The 25,107-nt window shown below is 36.9% G+C and overlaps 1 protein-coding gene across 1 annotated transcript; it reads left to right on the forward strand.

The window, feature by feature from the left end:
• Positions 1-11,007: 11,007 nt before the first annotated feature.
• Positions 11,008-24,571, forward strand: LOC127659680 (matrin-3-like). Its single transcript, XM_052149602.1, has 10 exons — positions 11,008-11,090; positions 14,392-15,290; positions 15,937-15,998; positions 16,779-16,817; positions 21,521-21,624; positions 21,977-22,035; positions 22,308-22,424; positions 23,155-23,280; positions 23,389-23,442; positions 23,548-24,571. Exons 2-10 carry the CDS (start codon positions 14,535-14,537, stop codon positions 23,986-23,988), a joined length of 1,758 nt encoding a protein of 585 aa, XP_052005562.1. The 5' UTR covers positions 11,008-11,090; positions 14,392-14,534; the 3' UTR covers positions 23,989-24,571.
• The last annotated feature ends 536 nt before the right edge of the window (positions 24,572-25,107 follow it).

Genomic DNA, 25,107 nt, shown 5'->3' on the forward strand with positions numbered 1-25,107 from the left:
GTAATTAACACAAACAGGGCTCATTCAGTAAATTGCCAACAAATACAGTATTTTAAAAGGATTTTTTAATGTCACAGGATGGCTCTGGGGTGAACATACTTAAATGTCTGCCTTCTAGCTTACTGGGAAAGTATTTATGAAGGTCAAAGCAACTATTTTAGGCCTCTTTTTAAATGTATATTTCAGTGTAATTTACAGGCGGGTTAATGATGTGTAGGAATATCCCAGGATCATTCAACTTTAGAAAGAGGGCTCCCTGACATGAACAAATCCAAATTTTAGCTTCCTAGCTTGCTGGGAGAGATTTATAAGAAAGTAAATGCATATGTGCACATTATTTCTATTACAGATGATTTCCTAAAATATTTTCAAGGGGGAAAAGGAAATCAGGCACGCATAATTAAGAATGAAGTCCTTCGAATGAGTGATGTAGATCCTATCTCTTTGTGTGTAAGACCCAAAGCTAATGCCCATGTTAAGTTAATGAGCTCTCCTAATACAGCCAGTTAATTTCTAGATTGGATGCACCAGCAGGATCAATACATTATTACTGAAGTGTATTGGGGAGTATTGTATGTTTGCAGGCTCGTGCAGGGCCATCTTATGGCAAACAGTACTGTTAGAACACTGCAATGTGGCAGAGATTTTGGGTTCTTCTTCATTGAAAAGATGTTGGACGTTTCCTTTATAAATCCCGGAATTTTCCCAGGTAAATTTCATGCCCAATTGCCTTGAGTTTGCTTGTTTATGAATAGAGATTATGATTTTTTTTCTTGGCCTGTAAGTAATGGGAGTTCATGGCTGGTGCGGCTACAGACTGAGGAAGCTGAGCAGTGTGCAACAGTAGGGCAATATGTTCTGCGTCAGTAGTTTAACAAAGGAAGAAATACTGTATATAGGTCATCTAGATGCACAAATGTAGTTTTTCCAGCTGGTTTCAAATCATTTCACAGGGTGCTGGAATACACAAGGTGTTAAGCTTTCCATCTGATTTAAAGGTGAAGTGTGTGATATTTCTAATATATAAATACTTTCTCCTATCCCTGCTTAACATACCCAAAGACAATTAAAGCTGTGCTTGAAAATCAGGGTTATTCAACCAAATATTGATTTCTGAGCTCTTCCTATGTTAAAACATTAGTATTGTATTGTTTAAAAATAAATATGAACTTGTTTTCTTTGCTTTATTCAAGGTCTGAAAACACTGCATCTTTTTATTTTGACCAGTTGTCATTTTCTGAAAATACATGCTCTAAATGACAATATTTTTATTTGGGATAAATATTGTCAGTAGTTTATAGAATAAAGCAAAAAATTAAGAGAAAATTAAGACACCAAATGTTTAGTTTCTCTGGATTTACTATTTATAGGTATGTGTTTGAGTAAAAGGTTATTTCTTTGGGGGGCAAAGCCATTAACAAGGAAAATAAAAAAATGACTCTCCATGTCAAAAAGGTTGCGACCTCTGCTCTAGATAAACCCTGCTTGAAAAACAAAATAAACAATTAAAACCAGCTTAAACTGGTTGGTAGATTATATTCTCCCAGCCTGGCTAGGCTAGTTCTCATCTGGTTTTATTCTTGCTCAAAACCCCTCTAAAACCAGCCTTAATCCCAAGGACAGGTTAGCGATTTCTGAGGCCCCAAGCAACCGACCAACCCGGGCCCCATTTTGATTTTGCTAAAAAAAAAAAAAAAAAAAAGACAACATTTATTTTAAATCATCATTTAAAATTCTTCCTATCAGCCATGGTAGCCAAACACATTCAAAATGTTTAATGAAATTAAAATAAAGTTAAAGATAATTAATACATTGTAAAACGTTCAAGCTCGGAGATGGAAGGGAGACGGAGAGCAGTGATGCAGTCAAGTAAGGCTCTTTATTTCTCTGTCTTCAACACTGCAATGCACACTTATCTGTGGTTTTCTCAGTTTAATCAGATCAGTGTAACACAAATTTGTCAACATAAATTCTCTGAGTCTTGAGCTTCACAACAGGTACTTTGTTATCATAATCTTTAATGAGTCTTCAGCTTCACAATAATCTAAATTCCTCAATAAGACACGCCAGTCACTGTTCACTTGTGTCATTCATTCACTCCCATCTGGCAGTGGTCTGGCCATTTATATGCCACTCTCCCCATTGACACTGGAATTAGAGACAGGTGTTAGACACATTTTAGCTCCGGTGCAATTGCCCTTACTGCTTTCTCTCTCTCCGGACGGGTGCTCTACCACGCCCTGCTGCCACATACATGTTTTCCAGTTTTTCTATAATACATTGATTAAAAAAAAGCAATATTTACCTACATATATGTTTACAGAACACTTTGTGTGTGCGCGTGTGTGAACAGGGTGTGCAAAACCTACTACTTCCATTTTGGAATTCAGTTGTTATTTATTAATATTATAAACCAACACTTAATTATTGTTGTCCAGGTTGTCATTATAATATGATACAGTATTATTATTATTACTTTAGGATTTGTTGATTAAAGTAGTAATACAGTTCTTTCTTATTTACTTTCTCCTGGAGCTTATATTCTAACGCTGTAGTGTATTGCTCATGTTGGAAAAGGCTGTATTTTATCTAGGCTAAGCAACGTTGGCAACATTCGTTACGGTATTGTAACAGTAAACATACAAGACATGGCGGCCCCTCAGCACACTAGAGCATAAGAAAAAAAAGAATCAAAACAAAAACATTGCCATTTATCAAGCGCTGAAACTTTGCTTGGTGCAGAATAATCTGGAATAATGTAAAAAATTGTAACAGTCACCTCTTTGCAGCCTGAACTTGTTCAGAACGTTAAATCTTAGTGACACATGCACTAAAAATAATCAACGCAGCGCAACAAATGAAACAGAACGCAGGTGTCTCGACATGTGTTTTACTGAGGAGTGGCTTCCGTCTGTCCACTCTAACATACAGGCCTGATTGGGGGAGTGCTGCAGAGATGGTTGTTCTTCTGGAAGTTTCTCCTCTCTCCACAGAGAAACGCTGGAGCTCTGTCAGAGTGACAATCGGGTTCTTGGTCACCTCCCTGACTAAGGCCCTTATCCCCTGATCGCTTGTTTTGGCCAGGCGGCCAGCTATAGGAAGAGTCCAGGTGGTTACAAAGTTCTTCCATTTACGGATGATGGTGGTCACTGTGCTCATTAGGACCTTCAATGCTGCAGAAATTTTTCTGTACCCTTCCCCCAGATTTGTACCTCGACACAATCCTGTCTCGGAGGTCTACAGACAATTTCTTGGACTTCATGGCTCGGTTTTTGCTCTGACATGCACTGTTAACTGTGGGACCTTATATAGACAGGTGTGTGCCTTTTCAAATCATGTCCAATCAATTGAATTTACCACAGGTGGACTCCAATCAAGTTGTAGAAACATCAAGGATGATAAGTGGAAACAGGATGCACCTGAACTCAATTTTGAGTGTCATACCAAAGGCCGTGAATACTTATGTACATGAGATTTTTTCGTTTTTTATTATTAATAAATTTGAAAAGATTTCAATCAAACTTCTGAGGAAAATAATTAATTTAATCAATTTTGGAAGAAGGCTGTAACATAACAAAATGTGGAAAAAGTGAAGTGCTGTGAATACTTTCCGGATCCACTGTAAATAAAACAATTATAATGCTTAAACACTGCTATATTCTCGTGGTAGATTTATAGACATGCAAAAATTAATTAACTCAGTAAGTTGTCAATGGTTTAATTGGATAGTTGGTTAGAAAAATTACTTACCCTCATGCCATCCCAGATGTGTTTGACTTTCTTCTGCAGAAAACAAATTAACAAATGAAGGTTTTTGGAAGAATATTTAATCTCAGTAGGTCCTTACAATGCAAGTGAATGGTGATGAGAAACTTGAAGAACAAGTTATTAAAGGCAGCATAAAAGTAATCCATATGACTCCAGTGGTAAAATCCATGTCTTCAGAAGTGATATGATAGGTGTGGGTGATATCAACATTTAAGTCCTTTTTTTTTATTTTATTTTTTACAATAAATCTCCACCTTTAACAAGCCCCGACCAGTATGTGGCTGAATGACTTCCACACCAGAATGTGAAAGTGTAGATTTACAGTAAAAATTGACTTAAATATTGATCTGTTGGATTTAACCATTTAATTTTATGTCCTTTTTGGACTTTCAAGGTTCTCATAACCAATCACTTGCATTGTATGGACCTAAAAATTGAGATTTTCCCTTTTTAACCATTCCTTTAAACAAAAACAGCCACTTAACAAATCAGTGAATCAATCTGTTTGGTGAACAAATTCAAAAGAATTGAGTCACAAGTTAATGACAGACAAATCAACATTATCTTATGTTATTTCACTCTAATAAATAAATGTTACTGGAGTGGTTTGCAGAACAAAGCATAACAGAACATTTTACAGGTTGAATAAATAATTAAATAGCAAATTCATACTTTTTTCTTGGTCTTGCCAAGACGTTCTTCTCACTGGTGACATCCCCTTGAGATTTAGGAAGAGATGAGTGAAAAATCTGCTGTCCACTAGGCAGTTCTTCTTGTCCGCACACTAAACGAGAGAGAGAAAATCTAAATGACAGTTTATAAACTGATTATAGAAAAACAAACTTATAGAAACTAAAACTTACGCTTCCCTTGTCTTTGGTTTCTTCTTAGGGAAGAACTCACCTTGGAAGTCAGGAACCGGTGTGTGTAAGATCTTCGGTTTTCTTGTCTGTACAGAAAGAGTGCGAGAGGCAAACATAATAGACATTTCATGCAGCATATATATATATTTGATGTTATCTTATGATAACGTTGTGGTCAGATATTACTGCCGAATTAAAATGTGTTCTTTGAAAGTAATCTTGACCAACCTTGACATATTTTTAATAAATATGAAACATTCTCAATATATAACAAATGTCTGAAACACAGTATTCCTTTCAAATACAATTCTGGCAACCACAGCTGTCAGTTTTTAACTATACATTTAACAAGCATATTTGTTTTTACAGTGTACCCTGCTCTCGGTTAGACTTGATTGTCATCAATAATGTACAGTTGCTTTGGTTACTCTGATTTGAGGGGTATTGGATTAGCATGGCTGTTAATTGTGATTTATACATAACAATATTCTAAAAATGGCCCACCACTGTCTGTAAACATGAGTATTTAAAAGTGACAAAGAATTTCAGTCAGAGACTTTTTAGAATTTAAGATTTTTAACCAAACCGACAGTAAACACAATGGACAACAGATGGCGCAATAAAACTTAACAAATAGTTGTATAAATGCTGTTTTAATCCTAAACTATGAAGCTAGTTATCTTTATCTCAGTGGATCCTAAGACCATCAGTTAAGAAGTCAAAAATTCTGATCTAGGACCATGACCATCTAGAAATTTTCATAATTGTGGTAGAACAATAATTAATACTTTTTATTTCTCAATAATGTTGATCAATTATCAATCCTACTTTTTCAATAGATGATTCCTAAACTTTTACATTTGGTCCTTCATTCATATTTGTTTATTTCATTGCTCTGATCTATATTATCCTTCAGGACAAAGTTAAATTCAGGACATGGTATTCTCACTCATGTAAAAACAATTCAATAAATAAATAGCACATTAGAAATCGGTGTGAGACAAGCTTCAAAACCATTCCTAAGCCATTTCAATTTAAACATTTTCGAGACATATTTTTCAATATATATTAGGCACAGTCAGAAATTCTCACACACTACACTTGTTTACAGTGAATGCAAAGAGATCTGAAATGTACACTTGTTTGTGAACAGTTTTACCCACGCCTAAGAGAGGTGTATAAACTAATGTAATTCACTGACAGTCACTGATGTGTCACAGAAAACAGAACAGAAAAGCCCCATCTCATGTAGCAAACAGCTGCCCAAAACAGACAAAAAGCAAGATATGGGGAAAACTGAATTTTCTCTGAAAGCATTAAAGCTCAGGTCACAGCTATAAACCTTTGAGAGGATAGAAACAGCCTATTCAGTTTCCATTCCCTGTGTGCCATGGAAGTTACTATTAAGTGAAAACCCTTATCCAGCGAGGACATGACATCTCAAACAATACAAACATGAAAAGTCCTTTAAGCCCTTATCTGACTCAAAGGGCAAATGGAATGTGGTGTGTTTCAAACAATGCTAACTGCATTCAACTTTTTCAACTCTTCGCTCGGTACAAGACAACAAGTTATGTCTTGGGCTTAATACCTACATTTCTCCCTGCGTTTAAATGTTACATTAATTATTATCATCCCATGAAGGACATGGAAGCTTCAAATATGCAAAAAGGCCAACATGAATTAGCAGAGCTCCCACAAGAAAAAATAAGCAAAAAATTTCATAGCCAAGATTCATTAAAAATTAAAGACCCCAAAAGCAAACCATGAGAGCTTCACAGAGAATTGCTAGCCTGTGTTTGCGTGCAAACTGCTGTTCAGTTTCCCACCGGCCATTCATTAAAGCAGCTTCGCTAACGGTTTCACTAATTTCAGCTATGCACATCAAGCTAATGGTAATAGTTGGCCATCATACATCTACGGCCCTTAGTCTCAGCACCGGCTCCCCACAGGGCTGTGTATTGAGCCCCCTGCTGTACACTCTATACATGCACGACTGTACCTCCACCCACCACAATAACATCATAGTGAAGTTTGCGGACGACACTACAGTGGTGGGGCTCATCACTGGAGCTGACGAATCAGCTTACAGAGAGGAGGTTAAACATTTGTCGGTGTGGTGTAGGGAGAATAACCTTCTCCTTAATACTGTAAAGACCAAGGAGCTGGTGATTGATTACAGGAGGGAAAAGACTGACATCACACCACTCATCATCGGCGGGGATCGGGTGGAGCAGGTGTCGGACTTCTGTTTTCTGGGTGTGTACATTGAGGAGGGTCTGACATGGAGCGTAAACAGTGTGAAGGTGCTAAAAAAGGCCCAACAACGTTTGCACTTCCTGAGGGTCCTCAGGAGAAACGACATCAACCAGAAACTGCTGTTATCCTTTTACAGGTGTTCCATAGAATCTATCTTAACATACTGCCTATGTGTGTGGTTTAGTAGCTGCACAGTAGCCCAGAAAAAGGCTCTCCAACGGGTCATTAACATGGCCCAGAAGATAGTCGGTTGCCCCCTCCCTACAATGGTTGACCTTCACAGTGCTCGCTGTGCCAAAAAAGCCCAGAGCATTATTAAAGACACTTTCCATCCCGGTCACTTCTTGTTTGAACTGTTGCCATCAGGCAGACGATACAGGACAATCAAATCAAGAACAAACAGACTTAAAAACAGTTTTTATCCAACAGCAATAACCACCCTTAATGCCATAAAAAAACATTCATAAAACAATACTATATAGTTAGATTGTGCAATAACTATGACAGAATGAATGGTGGTGTGTGTGTGTGTGTATTTTTATATTGATATTGATTTTATTGATGCACCAACTGTTTGGCACTTTTAAATTTCGTTGTACAGGTTACAATGACAATAAAAGGATTACGATTATATAATAATCACCCATGTAGATTTTTACAGGCATTTGCAGGTGCCAATTTTGGACCCTACAGACCGACAACAAATTGTAGAGAAGGCTATAAACTTACATTCCTGGTCTAACACAGAAGCACACCGACTACACATCTTGTAAAAGATCCTACCATTAAATAAGTCAACATTTGCGTTCATTATATCATACACAGCAACACGTTAAACAAAAATCTTTCCAGCAGCTCGACACTCTCGGGTCCCATTGAAACTGATGAATTCCCACCTGGATGCTGACGCATGCGCACTTTACGGTAACAAACATCGCGTGGTAAGTAATGCATATAAAACCCTCCACGAAAATATTTTTCGATAAAATGTCGTTTTGTAATTTTATTTTAAATTATGATGATTGGAATGTACGTGTTCAAATAAATGTTGCAAAATTGCTTTTAATTATATTTAAAGTACGACCCACTTGTAGCTTCTATCAAAGGTTGTTTTTGTATAATGTGGGCCTCACTTTGCCATAAATGTATTTATTACTATTTTATAATTATTCTAAAATTATTAATTTCATATAAAGATTCAGAATATTAATAAGTATTAAATCAGTAAATTTATTACTTTAGGATACATATGGTAGCTGTGTTACCTGCCCCAGTGTGATGTAGCAACAACAAGCAACCATGCAAGTGTGGCCTATATGATTTGTTTTATGCATTGAAGTTTTGCATTTGTAAGCTGTTGTGTGAAGATAATTCTGAAATTGTTTGACTTTTCATAGAAAATGGCACATAACTCAAAGCAGTCAGTATAATTGCTAAGAGGACAGAGAGCCAAAACGAAGAAAAGACCTCAAGATGAATCAATGGACAGAATAAAAGATGCAATAGAAGCATATAAAGAGCAGGTCGAGTCAGGGAGGAAGCCTGCACTACTTGCAAGGACATGGAACGTGCCGAAGACAACCCTTCAGAGGCAAGTGAAAGGGCTAGCTGAGGGATCTTGGCATGCATTTGGAAGAAAGCCATTCATCCCTATTGAAGGGAGTTAGCCATCCTTCTCACCTCACTCTTACAGAAAGGCTCCCCATTGAAGAAGACTGATGTTCAGTCTTTTGCTTCTGAGTTTACAAAGAAATGGCATCCAAGGGTTTTCTGAAGAAAAGAAAAGGCAGACTATTACTTCTTTGAGGGCTTTAAGGAGAGAATCCCAGGTCTGAAAATAAAGAAACCAGATGCTTTATCCCCAGCTTGTACATTAAAGATCAAAGAGGAGGAACTGGGACCATGGTTCAGAACTTCAGAAACCTCCCTCAATGCTTTGGGAATTAAAGATGTCCCGTCACATATTTGGAAGTGTGACATATCAGGACTTCAAGGCTTCTCTTCTGACCAGTTTATTGGAGAAGCAGGGGAGCCCTGCTTTGAGACCACAGCTGAAAAGCAGGAATTAACTTCCATATCTGTGCTGGCAGCATTCAATGCCATTGGTGCATATGCTCCTCCTCTTATAATTTTTAAAGGAAACAATGTGAGTAGTGAGTGGTTGAATGGTTCCCGGTAAATGTGTGCGTCAGAGCATCTGATAATGGCTGGATAACAGCAGAGAAGCTCGTTGAGTGGGGGGAAATATTTATTGCAGCTTCTGCTGCTTCATGGCCAAAGTAGACATGTCTTCAACCTCAACTTCCTCAGTCTCATGAAGGAAAAAAATGTGGAAGTCATATGCTATCCTGTATCGAAGCCAGTAAACAGAGCTCTCTTTGGGAGTCTAAAGCACAACTGGTGTGAGGTACGTTGAAAATGGATCAACAATGTGCAGGGATAAAGTTACCCAAAGCTCATTATCATTCTGTATTCATTGAGGCATGAAAGAAGACTGCCACTGTGAAAAATGCCCAAGATGGGTTTAGTGCAATGGGAATGTTCCATATAAATCCATTTGCTGTATCCAATGAAGTATTTACTGCCACATTTAGAATCCTTTCCCATTTGCAAAGTAACACGGTACCCACTGAAGAAAACACGTATTCCAGCGCTGAGAACAGCTCTGTTATTGGAGAGGCATCCTCCAAAAACTTTGTTGTCATAACAGAAAGAGACAAGAACAGAAGACATTAAAGCATAGAACACTTTCTTTGTGATGAAAAATAAAAAATAAAAAAATAAAAAACCAATTCTGAATAAAAGGACAACATGCTCCTACAAATACAGGTAAACATGGATCTGATGATGATCCAAAAGCTTCTGAATTGTGGATCAGATGCAGCAATTGTAAGGCCTGCTATCACGAGTCTTGTGCAGAACGGGATGGGATATATGAATGGGTTTATGATTTGGATGACAATAATCAAGAAACATGATAACAGAGCAAATCCTTTGGTGCTTGTGCAGAACAAGAAAACAGTAGTTTAAGTCACAAAATGTATGATGTCCGAAAGCAATGATCTTAGATTAATTTTTCAGTGAGAGCAATCTGTTTGTTGAAACTAAGGGAATGCATTTGTTATAAATAATCACATGATGCAAAACAGCTTTAACACATTAACAAAGTTTATGTATTTGTATTATATCCAGAGAATAGTGTGATCAAATTTTGTATTTTTTTTTTTTAAAGACAGAAAACAGAGACGTGCACTTGAAGATGATTGAATGTCAACATTTGATTTAAACTAAGCATTTGAGTTCCCTGTGAAAAATATGCTACAGTGATTTCTGCACATTTGCAAAAGACTATTATCCTCTTCTCTCCCAGCCAACACATCCCATTTATTTCCTGTAAAATATTCAAATTTTAAACACTTACATACTAGAATGTAAGAATACAGAATTTGTGAATTGAGTTTGAGTTTGTGTGGTGCATTTCTGTTTCTGTTATATTATGGGGATAGTTCACCCAAAAATGACAATTTACTCACCCTCATGCCATCCCAGATGTGTATGGCTTTATTTTTTCTGCTGAACATAAACAAAGATTTTTATTAGAAGATCTAAGCTTTGTAGGTCCTTTCAATGCAGTTGGATGCTGGCCAGACTATTGTAGCTCCAAAATCACATAAAGGCAGCATCAAAGTAATTCATACTACTCCAGTGGTTTAATATAGTATGTCTACTGATACAATATGATGGGTGTGGGTGAGAAGCAGATTAATATTTAAATCCTGTTTTTTTTTTTTTTTTACTATTAATAAGATTTGTAGTAAAAAATAAAAAATGACTTAAATATTTATCTGTTTCTCACCCACACATATCATATTTAATTATATCTGTTTCCGTGCACTATTTAAGTATCTGTTTACATTTATTCTTTAAAAGAAATACTTGTAAATGTGAACTGTTGGTGCCTTGTCATGTCTCCCTTTTTAGACCACCATGCAGACTTTTTGTTTTACGTATAATAACAAATGTTTGTTTAAAGTCTGATTGTTTTGATTACTGTGAAACGTATATCGGAAGTTAGAGAAATGTTATCATGATCGCTTCCGCCTTCATGTTGTTCGCCGTTGTCATAGTAGCAGCAGCCAGAGACTCATGTCTTGCAGTTCGAAATATTAATTACATAAAAACGCGAAGAAAAGCAACAATGTAAGTATGAACACTCCAGTCCAAAGACAGATAGGACATAATACACTTATTTGAACAAGCTATAATAAACTTGAGTTGTGGTTTGATCTACTTAAAAACTAACAAATACATTGGCCTACTCTTGCATGTTTAGTCCTTCCTGCAGCGCCTTGCTGTTTCTTTCGTTACTCTTTGTGCGTATCTGGTATTTTGCGTGGATGTTTTCTTGGGCATATTCTCATATTTCAGAAATATTCGCCTAAATTAAATATTTCGCAGGAATATCGTTATGCAGCTTCTTATTTAACAATTTATTTAATTATTTAAGCTGTTTGTTGTTAGAAATTGATAACATGTTCATTAAACTTGAAGGCATGTTCAGTCAAGTAAAGGAGCTTCGTGTAGAAAGGTTGTGGGATGAAGATTCAATTTTTGTCAGTTCGCTCATTGCTGTCCCTTATATTTTTTTCCTTTCCCTAATCTGTACCGAAACTGAGGATAGTTCAGTGTTAATGCCACGTCTACAATGCTGTTATTCTTTATAGTGTGCAATTCATATTACAATTCATATTTCTGTATGTAGAATAATCATTAGAAACTAACTGAGAAGTGACTGTGTTATATCATTCCCTTAAGGGCGTCATGATGTGCCATTTATATTATTTTGATTATCTTTTTTGCTCTTAAAACAGTAATACATTTGTAAAACATGATCACTGTCCACCCTCATTTTGTGCCTGGTTGCATAAAGCACAGGGCCGGACTGGGACACAATTTCAGGCCGGGAAATCCTACACCCATCCAGGCCATCTTATGCACCCAAATAAAATTTAGAAACATGGACAACCTTGTTTTTTTCCCCCCTAAATTACATTTATTTCACAGCATGACCATAACATAAAAACATAAACAACCAACCTAGAAGTAAAGCAGTCCTAATATCAAATGGGTCTGCACATAACGTACATACAAGCATTTATGTCAAATTCTTACATTTGATCAATAAATTCAGTTATAATAATAAGACACTATAGGGCTATTACCCATCAAATTAAAAAATGTGCACTGCAATTACAACTGCAATAAATAATGTTATGAGATTGATGTTTTAAATAAATGTTTGAATATAAAAAAATGCAATACTTAAACATTAAACTAAACCGCCAATAGGTGGCGGCAAGTGACCGTCTTAATTAGTGAGTCAATCATACAAAAGATTCGTTCAAAACGCTGAATCATTCAGTAACTGCTGTAGCTTTCACTTTGGAACTATTTTAGTCGGTGAAATAGAACAAAAACAGTTAATATGGTTTGTGTCTAAAATGTAAGTAACTTAATTATAAATATTAACTACACTACTTGTTTATTGAACAATAAATTCAATGTAACATTTTCAATCCTGATAATATTCAGCAAAACAGCTCCCTTAGTTGTGTTATGTTAAACTAAATCTTATGTTATAAATAAAAAAAACAACAATTAGAATTTTTACCTCAGTACATTTCTTCTGTGAGTTTTCTGTGTGCACTCATTTGCTTTGATTTCTCCACGAATGTAACGTTAGACGGGCGCTACCGCTTACATTTGCTAGCAGTTCAATACTAAGTTAACGAAGAAAAAAGTACAGTATTTACAGATGAAACTGACCTGCACTTGAAGCCCTGAACAGGTCAGTAATTTTGCAACATTTTGCTGCTTCTTCTTGAGTGCTTTCTTTTTTTTGTCCTTTCCCTCTCTGCTCCACATGGCCATTTTCTCTCCATCATCGGGTGCTGCTCGTATTTTCTGTTTAACCGTTTGTCTGAGGCGTAAAGTCGAATCGTAGCCTTGCCAGTCAAGACTAACAGATTTATGATTTTTTTTATTTTTTATTGTTATTAATATTAATAATAATTTTATTGAATGACGAATTCCAAAATGATCACTGGTAAAGATCACTGGCTGGCAGCAGGCCAACTTAGTCGCCAGGCCAGCGGGAATTGTCCCGGTGCTCCCGATGGCTAGTCCGGGCCTGATAAAGCACCTTAAGTGAAATTTTCCATTAAGATTGCCCTAAAGGTTCCTTTAAATTGAATGGTGTTGCAGAAAACAACTTTTAAGTTTTACTTTATGGTCTTTAGGTAAATGTCATAATCCCCTACAATTTCCCTTAAATATGTATTTTTACTAGTATTCCCTTAAGTGCATAAAGCCCCTTAACTGCCATTTTCCTAAGTAAACTTTAAGGGTTGTAAAACTTCACCTTAAGTGTTTGCTAAGAGTTACAAGGTTTCTAAAACAAATTTGGTGAGTGGACACTCACCGGCCATAAAAGCTGAATCCTCCATTAAATGCTCTGTATGATAAACAAGATGTTTTTAATTCACATAGAAAAAAAATGTGTACACAAAAAACTGTTTAAATCTATTAATTTTGAGGATTGTACCTGAGATACAAATGAAAATTCTAAAATATTTATGCAGTAATCACAAACAACTGTAATCGGTGCATCCAGAAAGTTATAATATTGAAGCATCTGCCTGTTTTCTTAGAAGTATTATTTTTTAAACAATGCCATTTCAATTTTCCAAAACAACAGCTTTTGAATGATTTGTTTACTTATATATATATATATATATTTTCAGAATAGCTTGGTAAGTGTGAAGATATGTAATTTTTTGGCCACCTTTATATAGTCTTTTCCATAAAATCGACCACAGTTACCACTAGCCATTAATGTGTTTCTTTGGATGAAGATACAAATCTTGTTCACCAATTTTGTTCTGTTCAGGTTGTTCAACTCTTTCTTTGCGACCCCATGTATTTCACTTGTAGCCCGACTATTGTCTTGTCTGTTTTAAGAAGACCTTTTAATACCAAATCAAGTTCAGTTAAGCTCTAAGATTGTTTCCAAAAAGGATAAGCTCTACCTCAAATGAATTTCCATTAAATTTATTTCTGTTCCTAATTGTTTTATTTGTAGTTTTCAGTCACATAGTACAACTTGATGTTTAAATTCTCTCCTGGAAAAGAAAGTGCAGTGCAATCCCTTTCTTTTACATCCACATTTAAGGATCTAAATTAGATTTTTATTAATTTTTCCTTCAAAGCTCAATTGTACTTTCCCAATAAATGGTGCTAATAACTCTTCATGGCACTTGTATATCTTCATTTTATGGTCTAATTGTTTACAATGAAGACCAAACAGTCTTCATTGTAAATAATATTTTGCTTCTATTACTTGCATTGTACCATTTGGAGTTCACTGTCTTGCTTTCCTGTGCCACTGCTAACCCATTTTGCGAGCATCCTTGAAATCATTGCTCCAATTGTGTTTTTGCAGACCTCTTTCAGTCTGGAGGGCCAATGATTTCTGTGTGTCTTTGAGATCCAGACTTGCATTGACGGATTGTCCTTCTGGGGACTTTTTAAATTGCTTTGTTCCTCTCTTTTCTCACTGATTTGAATTTCCGTCATTTCAAAACCATGTCCCAGAAACTGAACAATGATGGAGCTCAAAAAGGATTTTCTGTTGGACGTGGACTTTTGGTAGCCACTGAGACTTTAAACTTTAGTGTGGGTGAGACGCACTCTGATCCCTATGCCTCCTCTTCCCAGTCCCATAGCGGCATGGCTGGTTTGATTGGAGGGGAGGGAAATTACCGGGACTCTCAGCTGCCCCACCGAGCAGGCAGTCACATTAGCAATACAGTGAAACTCATCGCCAGCCTAGGTCTGTCACCAACTGACCTGGATGCCCTGGCACAGGTTCCAGAGGATAACATCAGCATGGAGACCTTGCCCCAACTTATCATGCAACTTAAGAGCGGCAAGATGGAAGCAGGCCACCGCATGGGTGGCGAACTCTCAAGATTTTCTTCAGAGATTACTTCCTACCGAGGTAGCCGAGAGGATTGGGGCAACATGCAGGGTGGAAGACTGGACATTTCCAGTGGTCAGAATCAAAGCCGTTCACAAGGTGACTTTGGTTCCATGTGCGATACTTCTGATCGAGGGTATGACATGTTAGATTGTGGCAGCAGAGAGGGACAATATTCTGAGCTTTCCCAGAACTCCTACCGCAGCCTTGGCATGTCCACGTCATCGGCATCTGACGACATGTTCATGCAGAGAAGAATGGGTTCCCTGTCCCAGGGAAAAGTGCAAGATTTATTGGGAGTCATGCCCTCCATGTTTCCCTGTGTGTGTGCCCTTTGTGATTTTGATGTTCACTCTGACATGGTGAGTACTTAAAGTTGCTTGCCTCATTTCTGAACTCATCTGTCATTAACACCTAAAGACGATAATCAAAGCTGAAGTGGAGCTGAGGGATAATTTGACAAAAACTTTATCTTGTCAAGGCAGCTTTACTCCAATAGTAGGGCTGCACAATAATGGAGAAAATTGTCATAATGATTATTTTGCTCAGTTGTAATCACAATTATTCTGTTATTTGAAAACTTTTGTTAATTACAAACAAATCTAAAAGAACAAAAAACATAAAATTACATTAAACAGTAACTCTCATTTTAAACAAGTGCATGCTCGAAAGAGAAACAGTGATTGGTCAGTAACGAACATCTGAAGAGATTGTGATTGGTCAGTTGAGGTGAAAATGAACTACGAAAGAGCTTGTGATTTGGTCAAACATACATAGACACAGCCTATAATGAAAATGAAGGTGTTTGCTAGCTCATTAATATCGCAGACGATTATGCTTAATTAACCATGAGAGGCAGAAATCGTGATCGCGATTAAAATACGATTAATTGTGCATCCCTATCCAATAGAAAACATTTTTCACTTGTTTAGTTCTAGCAGTAATTATACAATCCATATTGGTGCAGTGTTCAGGATATTTATTTTATCCTTTCCTGTGTTTGTGAAGGAATGGACTCAGCACACAACTGGGATTCGTCATTCTGAAAACTGCAGACTCCTTCTGCAAATGTAAGTGGACTGCTGTTTGTAAACTGTACTGTTCAAATGTTTAAGCCATGCTGATAGACTTTTGGAAGCATTTTACAATGTTACAATCATAAACTCTTATCTGTTTGGGGGTTTCAAATTGGCTTCAGCTCCAGTTTGTTCTTTTCTAGTTACAATATCCCATTGGATTAATCATTCAAGGAACAGTTAAACCAAAACTAAATTCTGTCATCCTTTTTACCCACCATCATATCTTTTCAATCCCAAATAATCTTTGGTAGAAAACACAAGGAGATTTTCGGCAGAATGTTGATTTGCAACCTTTTTTATGCTATGAAAGAATACAGAGTCCAAATGACTCACTTTGTGTGGAACCTAAATTAAGCCATTCTTCTGTTATTATCTTCTCCTCCAATATAGCTCTCACATCTCATTATGCAACATATAAATAAATGCAAAAAAGATTTGAGAGCAAGTCTTTCAGTGAGTAACGGTTAAATTTCAGTCTGTTCCTTACACAAAGCCATTTCATTTATGGTGATTTTAGCATCCATTCCCTGTCACTTTCATTGTTTGAATATAAAAATATATAATAATTATTATTTTAAATAATTGTTTTAGAGCAATATGAGGGTGAGTAAATTATGACAGAATTTTTATTTTGGTACTTGTTTGTTGGGATCAAATCCCATTTGAAACTATTAAGTGTATTAAAGAGGATGCTTCCACTGAAATTTCTGTCTTCAGGATTTAAAGCAAGCATTGTAAAGCAACTGCAAACAGTTTTCTGTTGTTTTACAGGTACCCAGACTGGGATCCTCACTTGCCCTTGACTCGCATGTATGTCACTGTCATATTATTTTTCAAAATACTGAGTTTGATAAATTTTTTTGAATCTCTGTGTAGAAAGGAGTAGAGATGGGACAATATATAGAATTTAGAAATTTTATGAACCAAAATAAATGACAAACCATATCGAAGTAAAATTTGATATTTTGGAATTTGCAACATTGTTTTCCATCCATGTGATCATAAATGAAGTGATATCATGGGGCGGCTGTGGCTCAGGTGGTAGAGCGGGTCGGCTGCCTGTGTAAATCAGCCGGATGTAGTTTAATTCTCTACCCTTAGATCGGGACATTCACATGGAAGAGGTGTTGACCGCACAGAGAAATGCCAGTTTCAGAGTTTGTAGTTATTTACATGCTTTGCTTCTGTATTATTTGAACTTTAATAAAGCTATAACTGTTATGTTCCATAGTGAGTGTTTTCTGAACTATAGCGGTTAGGATTGTAGGGGTGACCTGCCGTTTATTTGATATTGTTTGCTCTGTTTCTGATAGTGAAGTCAGGTTAGTTTAATTGTATTTCCATTTTCTCCTTTTACTCTCTAGATTGTTTTGTTTATTATTTTGGGCTAGGGGTCACCCTGAATCCCAAATACCTGCTGCATTACATCTTAAATGCTTTATCTTCTTCCAATAAAAATAAATATTGTATCTATGATCTTGTCTCGGGTTAGGTTAGACGGTTGTGTGGGGAGCACACCTCCCTTTACTTTGTTGCGTCCTACTCCAGGGGGATGTAACAATAACGCATTAAATATAACTGCATTTAAGATGTAACGCCTGTATGTTTCCTTTAAAAATGCTTGTAGGGTATTTGATATGCTAAATTTAGAAGGGAACAGTTAAAGTGCCCTCATTCTCACACCATTATATGTAAGGGAAATTAGGGTCTTGAAATATGTGAGCTACGAACTAAATTAAACTGTCCTTTATTATTACATTATTATGTAGTGAGATATAGTATATATATATATATATATATATATATATATATATATATATATATATATATACACTCACCTAAAGGATTATTAGGAACACCATACTAACACTGTGTTTGACCCCCTTTCGCCTTCAGAACTGCCTTAATTCTACGTGGCATTGATTCAACAAGGTGCTGAAAGCATTCTTTAGAAATGTTGGCCCATATTGATAGGATAGCATCTTGCAGTTGATGGAGATTTGTGGGATGCACATCCAGGGCACGAAGCTCCCGTTCCACCACATCCCAAAGATGCTCTATTGGGTTGAGATCTGGTGACTGTGGGGGCCATTTTAATACAGTGAACTCATTGTCATGTTCAAGAAACTAATTTGAAATGATTCGAGCTTTGTGACATGGTGCATTATCCTGCTGGAAGTAGCCATCAGAGGATGGATCCATGTTCTCATTCTGTTTACGCCAAATTCTGACTCTACCATCTGAATGTCTCAACAGAAATCGAGACTCATCAGACCAGGCAACATTTTTCCAGTCTTCAACTGTCCAATTTTGGTGAGCTCTTGCAAATTGTAGCCTCTTTTTCCTATTTGTAGTGGAGATGAGTGGTACCCGGTGGGGTCTTCTGCTGTTGTAGCCCATCCGCCTCAAGGTTGTGCATGTTGTGGCTTCACAAATGCTTTGCTGCATACCTCGGTTGTAACGAGTGGTTATTTCAGGCAAAGTTGCTCTTCTATCAGCTTGAATCAGTCGGCCCATTCTCCTCTGACCTCTAGCATCAAAAAGGCATTTTCGCCCACAGGACTGCCGCATACTGGATGTTTTTCCCTTTTCACACCATTCTTTGTAAACCCTAAAAATGGTTGTGCGTGAAAATCCCAGTAACTGAGCAGATTGTGAAATACTCAGACCGGCCCGTCTGGCACCAACAACCATGCCACGCTCAAAATTGCTTAAATCACCTTTCTTTCCCATTCTGACATTCAGTTTGGAGTTCAGGAGATTGTCTTGACCAGGACCACACCCCTAAATTCATTGAAGCAACTGCCATGTGATTGGTTGATTAGATAATTGCATTAATGAGAAATTGAACAGGTGTTCCTAATAATCCTTTAGGTGAGTGTATATATATATATATATATATATATATATATATATATATATATATATATATATATATATATAATTAGTCGCAATCGACAACCATTATAAATTCAATAAATGACATAACTAAATCATATAAATAAAATTCTCCACCATTAAAATCGTAATGCAACAATAAATACAATAAAATAAGTTAATGCAATCTTGTTGTATCCGCTCACAATTTCTACTGTAAGAAATTATTTTTAATAAGGAAATTATGATTAATTCAATTATTGGAGTAATATTATTATCATGGCTTATTGAAAATAATATCACACGTATTTAAGTACAGTTTTGAAGCGAAATCTTTTAGAAACAGGGATGAGATTATTTGAGAAAATAATCCTACGTTCCGTTGGATGTGTGAACCGTAGAGAGTGAGAGGCATCCTCTTCCTTGGACCTCACATGGCATGGATCTGGTTCCGAAGAGATCCAGAGAAGACCACAAACGAAGAGTCAGAGCAGAGAGTACAGTGGTCAGAAGAAGAGACAAGAGAAGAGAGTGTGTTCTTCCTGTTTGGAAACATTTGAACTGAAATTGTCTGCATCTCCAAAGGTGTCCAGCACCAATCAGAAGTGACTTTTCAGAGTCACATGGTCGACTAGGCTGTCCTTTCTGACAGTTGATTTTATGGTCCTTTGTTTCGGATTCTTACAAATCTCCCGCTCAAAAATAGTGTATATTTAATCATGAACTTTTAAATCTTGAGAATGGTACAAGAGACATGATATTCGTTGTCATCAGCTTCCTCTATGTAACCAAGCAAGCGTTTGCATACCAAATATGACATTCTTTCATACATATTATATGTGTAGCTAACAAAACATGAAAATCCCTGGTTACAAATCATACTGGTTAATTTATTGGTTATACAACATGGATAAAACATTACACACATTTTAAAGAGTTATATCGGGCTATAATCATTAAATTGTCAGTTATACAAGTTACCACATTTCAAAGCAATTTTAAGAATTATCTAGCAAGGCTGGCTATCCTGTGGGTCCATGCGGTCTTGTATATTTATAGGATTGATTCAGCAAAGTACTGTGACTTTGTGTGAGATGTTTCTGGATTAAGGAATGTCCTTTTTAAGATGCTGTTTGCTGAATGATCACGATGTCACATGATCTGGTGAGTCTAAGTGAAGCAAATTGTTTATATCTGAGGACAGAATCTTGTGTGTCCCGAGTCTCTCAGGAACTCCAAGAGTGTGTGTTCTCTGTCTTTTATTGCTTTTACCTTTGAACTTACGGCCTCTTTGCAGAGAAGTTTTCAAGTCATATGGGATCTAGACAAGTCTCTTTGTTAATTTTATTGGCCAGATGTGAGACTCACTGACTTTTAATTTATGTCGTTGTGGAATTCCAGGATTAAGATTGGGGTTTTCCTAGATTCAAATCAAGTTGCTGCAATTCTTCTGCATGTATAATACTTCACACTCAACATGCAAGTTTCACTTCAGCGGAGTGGCAGCTCCAGCTCCAGTTCCACTTATTCCACAGTGAGAGTGCTGTATTTGCTCATTTTGTATTTTTTGCATTATAATTCCCTCATACTTTGGTATCTACAACACCTGAAGCTGTTTGGAAAGTTTAGAGTGCATCTGGGCTGTGAGCTATGTAATTCTTCCTCTCTTCAGTCAGGCGTGAACTGCAGTGCTGCTCTCGCACGTCATCAGAGTTAAATGTGATCTCATGTTACGTTAAATGAGATCAAATGACTGTTCGACAATGAAAATTTTTGTAGACAAATTATTGTCGATAACGTAGACTAATCGTTTCAGCTTTAGTGCCAACTTCTCAGAGGTGCTTTAGTACAGGATCTGGCACTATTCATCATTGGTTCTGTACCTCAAGTGGTTAAGTAGGGTGAGGCAAGTGGCGGTTGCTGCATGTGTTTCAGTTCAGGCTATGGGTCGGGTGGCTGGTTCTTTTTACAGCATCAGGAATACCAGCTCCCAATGAGTCAACAGCCTAATGGCATTTTCTTTTTTTCTTTTTTTTTTACAAATTATATTTTTTATCAATTGGAGAAAGAAAAGGAAAATGAAAAAGAAAAGCCACTGGCAAATGCCATAAATAAACACACTTAAATGTATCTTTTTATTTGTCCGTTTATAAATTGACTATTCAAGTTTGTATTTTCAAATTAATAGATTGATCATTTATTCCTTCATTCTTTTTTAATTGGCACTCCTGGGCTTTAATATGAGTTAGGCTAAGGATAGAAAAATTTACAGATGCCCCTTGCATGTTATAGAGGATTTTGGAGTTCAACCCATCATATTTTTCCTGCACCTGATCAGCCTTAATGTACTGAAATATATTTTAAGGTTTATTTATTTGTGATCTTTCTTACAGCGAAAGGCATATGAAAAAATATTGTTTAAACTTTGAGCATTTATAATGTATATTACAGAACTTTATTCTGATGATGAGAAAATACAATTAAAAATGTCCTCAAAAATACAATTATTTCTGTCATACTTTGTCATTTATTTGTTGTTATATTGAATAGTGAACATCATATCGTACATCGCTCGGATTTGTTAGATAACGTTATCCCACCCCTAGAAAAGAGCATTAAAATGTAATTTCTCTTAGGGCAACTTCCCTTTCACTGGACACAAAGAGTCGTCAAGATGCATTGCTGGGAGTAGCTCCAATGGGTGCTGGTCAACAAAGATCAGGGATGAGCTCCAACTGGGGTAATAAATCTTTCTGAGAATGTAGTCTGATAAAGCAACAGTTATTTTCCTTGGCGGACATCCTTTTGCTATCTTTTTACAAAAGGACTGTTTTGATGAATCCGCAATTCACTTTCATGAAATTGTCAAACTGCAGAATTTAGAAAATGTTTATTACAACTTTTTTCTACTACTAAAAAAAAAAAAGAAAATCCCTAAAATAATGAACTTTTGACAAATATGTTTGAAAAGATTTACAGCTATATGAGAAGTCATATTCTACTTAAACTTGTACAGCTACCTTCTGAAGAATTCCAAGATGACAAATACTTTTCTTATGAAATATTGGCTAATTGTTATCACTCTTTTTAAGGGTCTGATTCCAGTATGGGAATGACAAATAAAAGTTCATCATATGCAGCAGCTCCAAAGGTAATAATATACTGAAAGTTATCTTATGGCAAGTGTCAAGGCACTATTCCAGTTATGGTTACTTTGTTTTTAAATGTTAAAATTGATTTTTCACCTTTTACTTTTATTTAAATTTTATTTTTATTGGAAAATGTACCTGCAATTTTTGCTGCTTAGAAACACTGACATATACTTGATTGTAGTGTCCTTTTTAGTAATGGCAGCTTTTGATGGGAGTGGATAAAGTTAACTTGTCACTTGTGTACTCATCAATATTTATTTCCTAATTTTAGATAAGAAGTAGAGTGGTTGTGGTAAAATATGACAGGAAACCACTTTCATCAAACACTCTGTTTGCTTTGGCAAAACCCTTTGGCACCATCCATAAGCATATTGTGCTGAATCACAAGGTAATGGCCCATAGCTGTATATGTATTTCATTCAGGTTTTTTTTAACCTGTTTACAGTGGCCCCCAAAAGTATTTGGACACTTTTGTCACAATTTAAAATGTATGAATCATTGCATTACATGACAAAATATAAACCAAGTGGAATCTACAAGCAAATTATGCTAGACCTTTTCTGAGAACTAATTACACTTTTCTTAGCTGCTTTTTTTTTTTTTTCCCACAAATATCTTTATTGAATTTTAAACGTTTTTCGGACATACAAAATAAAGGATGTACAAAGAGAAACATAAAAAGAAAAAAGAAAAAAAGACAAAGCCTCCCCCCACCCTAGAACCCCATGCTCACTCCATCAAAAACAAATATAGTTTACATGTCACAGGCTTTTACAAGGCGCAAGAAAGGCAACCACATATCTTTAAAATCCTCAAATTTCCCTCTTTCTTAGCTGCTTTTTAATTACTTTGAATCTACTGGTCTCAAGGTAATTTTAGTACTTCCCCTCAAGTTCACACAGGTGCTCTTGCTGAGTGACCACAGTTGTAGTTCATTACACATCTATTTTTTTAGAATGTGAAACCAAACAGACCTCTTTTATTGATTGTAACTATTTTTAAAGTGTGTTTCTGCTGTTGTGTACCCAAATAATTTTTGGGCACTCTGTATATCCTTAATAACATAATGCAATTACATTATTATTTTTTTGCACTCATTATATCTATATTTTTCAAAGGCTTTCCTGGAGCTCCAGACACATGAGGAAGCTTTGGCCATGGCAAATTACTACCAGCGTAATCCTGCCACTTTAAACGGGAAAGAGATCGAGATTTATTTGTCAAAGGAACTGATGGTAATAAAGGTGAGATGGCATAAAAGATTTAGGGTTTCAACATTAGAAAGAAGCTAAGAAGATCAACCAGTTAGCTTTTAAATTCGTCAATAATGCTTATTTCTTTTATCAATTCAGAAATGTAGAAGGCCAAACAGATACACTACACCTGTGAAGGAAGGAGACAACCAGGTTGTGTATTTCTCCTTCATCAGCCCACTTGAAGTTATAATTTAGTGTTAATCAATTCTTTGAACTGTTCCTCTTCTCTTGGATCTCTTTGTCTCCTTGTGACAGAACAATCTAGCCACGATGGACCCAGTGGAGGAATCCACTCTCCGCTCCACCCTGTCTCAGCAGGAAGCTTTACTGGGACGTCAGCAGGATCAGATCTCCGCTTCTAACCGGGCTCTGGAGATGATGGCGTCGCAGCTCGCCCAGCTCACCTCTGTCGTTCAACAACTCCGGCAGCCTTCCGAAGCCTGTCCCATCCGAGTGGATCAATGTCTGGCCCTACGCCGCTGCCATTCTCCACCTAACCAGGCAGCTGACCACCATACCACAGTTTCAGCCAGATCACTGGAATCACGGTCCAACGCAGAGCCCATGCTGGACGGGAGGGCCCGGGTTTCTCATAAGGAGAAGCGGCGACGCCTCATTCAAGGACTCTGTTTTTATTGTGGCCAGTCTGGTCATGTCAAAGCCTCCTGTCCAGTAAATGACACCGCTCATCAGTAGGCAGGGGGTTACTGGCGAGTGCAACACCCCTGGACAAAACCTTTGGATTATGCACTCTTCTCCCTGCTTGGCAGGAGGCATCGCTTGGGGTGGGGGTAGGCTACTCTCACGGTTCTGGTGAGTTCGTTGGTCTGTTCTGTTTGTTTTGATATTTCTCTCCCTCGTGTGTCTCAGGTGCAGTCGGCGTGCTTGATCAGCATTTCCATGCCACTTATTAGCTTGCGTGCAGTACCTGTTTCTCCACTGATACACTACCCATTTAATCCTTTCATTGTGTCATGTTCTTTACTAGATTTATGTTTGGTGTTAAAGTAACTCACCTCACTCTCTGCCTAGTTGATCCTGTTTCTTGCATCTGTTTTGGTTGCCCATCTCTGCCCGCATGTCGGGAATGTGGTTACCTTCCTGTTTGCTGTGCTCTTGTACTCTTCTCGGAGGATTCCTCAGGGATCTGCTCACTGCCCGGCCATGGCGCACACACCTTGATGAACACACCTATCACCTTCTTACTGCAGACAGTGCCGGGTTCTCCATGCTTCACCAGCCCAGATTATGTTATAATTTATTGTTAATAAATTATTTGAACTGGTCTGCTCTTGGGTCTCTTTGTCTCCTTGTTACAGAGTGGACATGTAGATGGACTCCAGTTCAATTGCTGTCCATTCATTTAGCATTGATTCAAGACATTTCTAGCTTTTCGCACACATTTTTAAGTCTGCCTTCTGCATAGAATGTCTTCATGGGAGCAAAATCAGAAGAGCTGAACTTATGCTGCTTAGAGGAAACATTGGAAGGAAAATGTCCATCAATGTAAAACAAAATCCTATATTTCTCCCTACCAATAATTGTGATTCATTTCTACATATTTTTTCACTGTTGGTCATTTATTTTCACTTTACGAAATTTTAACTCCTTGTTAACTTGTTGCTCATAACTGGGCAGACGGTAAAGCTCAGATCTAACTAGTTTTAGGTTATAGCTGCTCCCATTTTCATACATCAGTGAGTATGGAGAGCCACTAATGCCAGGAAAGCCTGAAATTACTAGGTTATCACATTTATGAAAAAAAATTGCATAGTAAGTATTTCTTCCAAAATAATGGCATAAGTTATTATTTGG

This window comes from Xyrauchen texanus, chromosome 19, assembly GCF_025860055.1.
Source record: "Xyrauchen texanus isolate HMW12.3.18 chromosome 19, RBS_HiC_50CHRs, whole genome shotgun sequence".
NCBI classification, from domain to species: Eukaryota; Metazoa; Chordata; class Actinopteri; order Cypriniformes; family Catostomidae; genus Xyrauchen; species Xyrauchen texanus.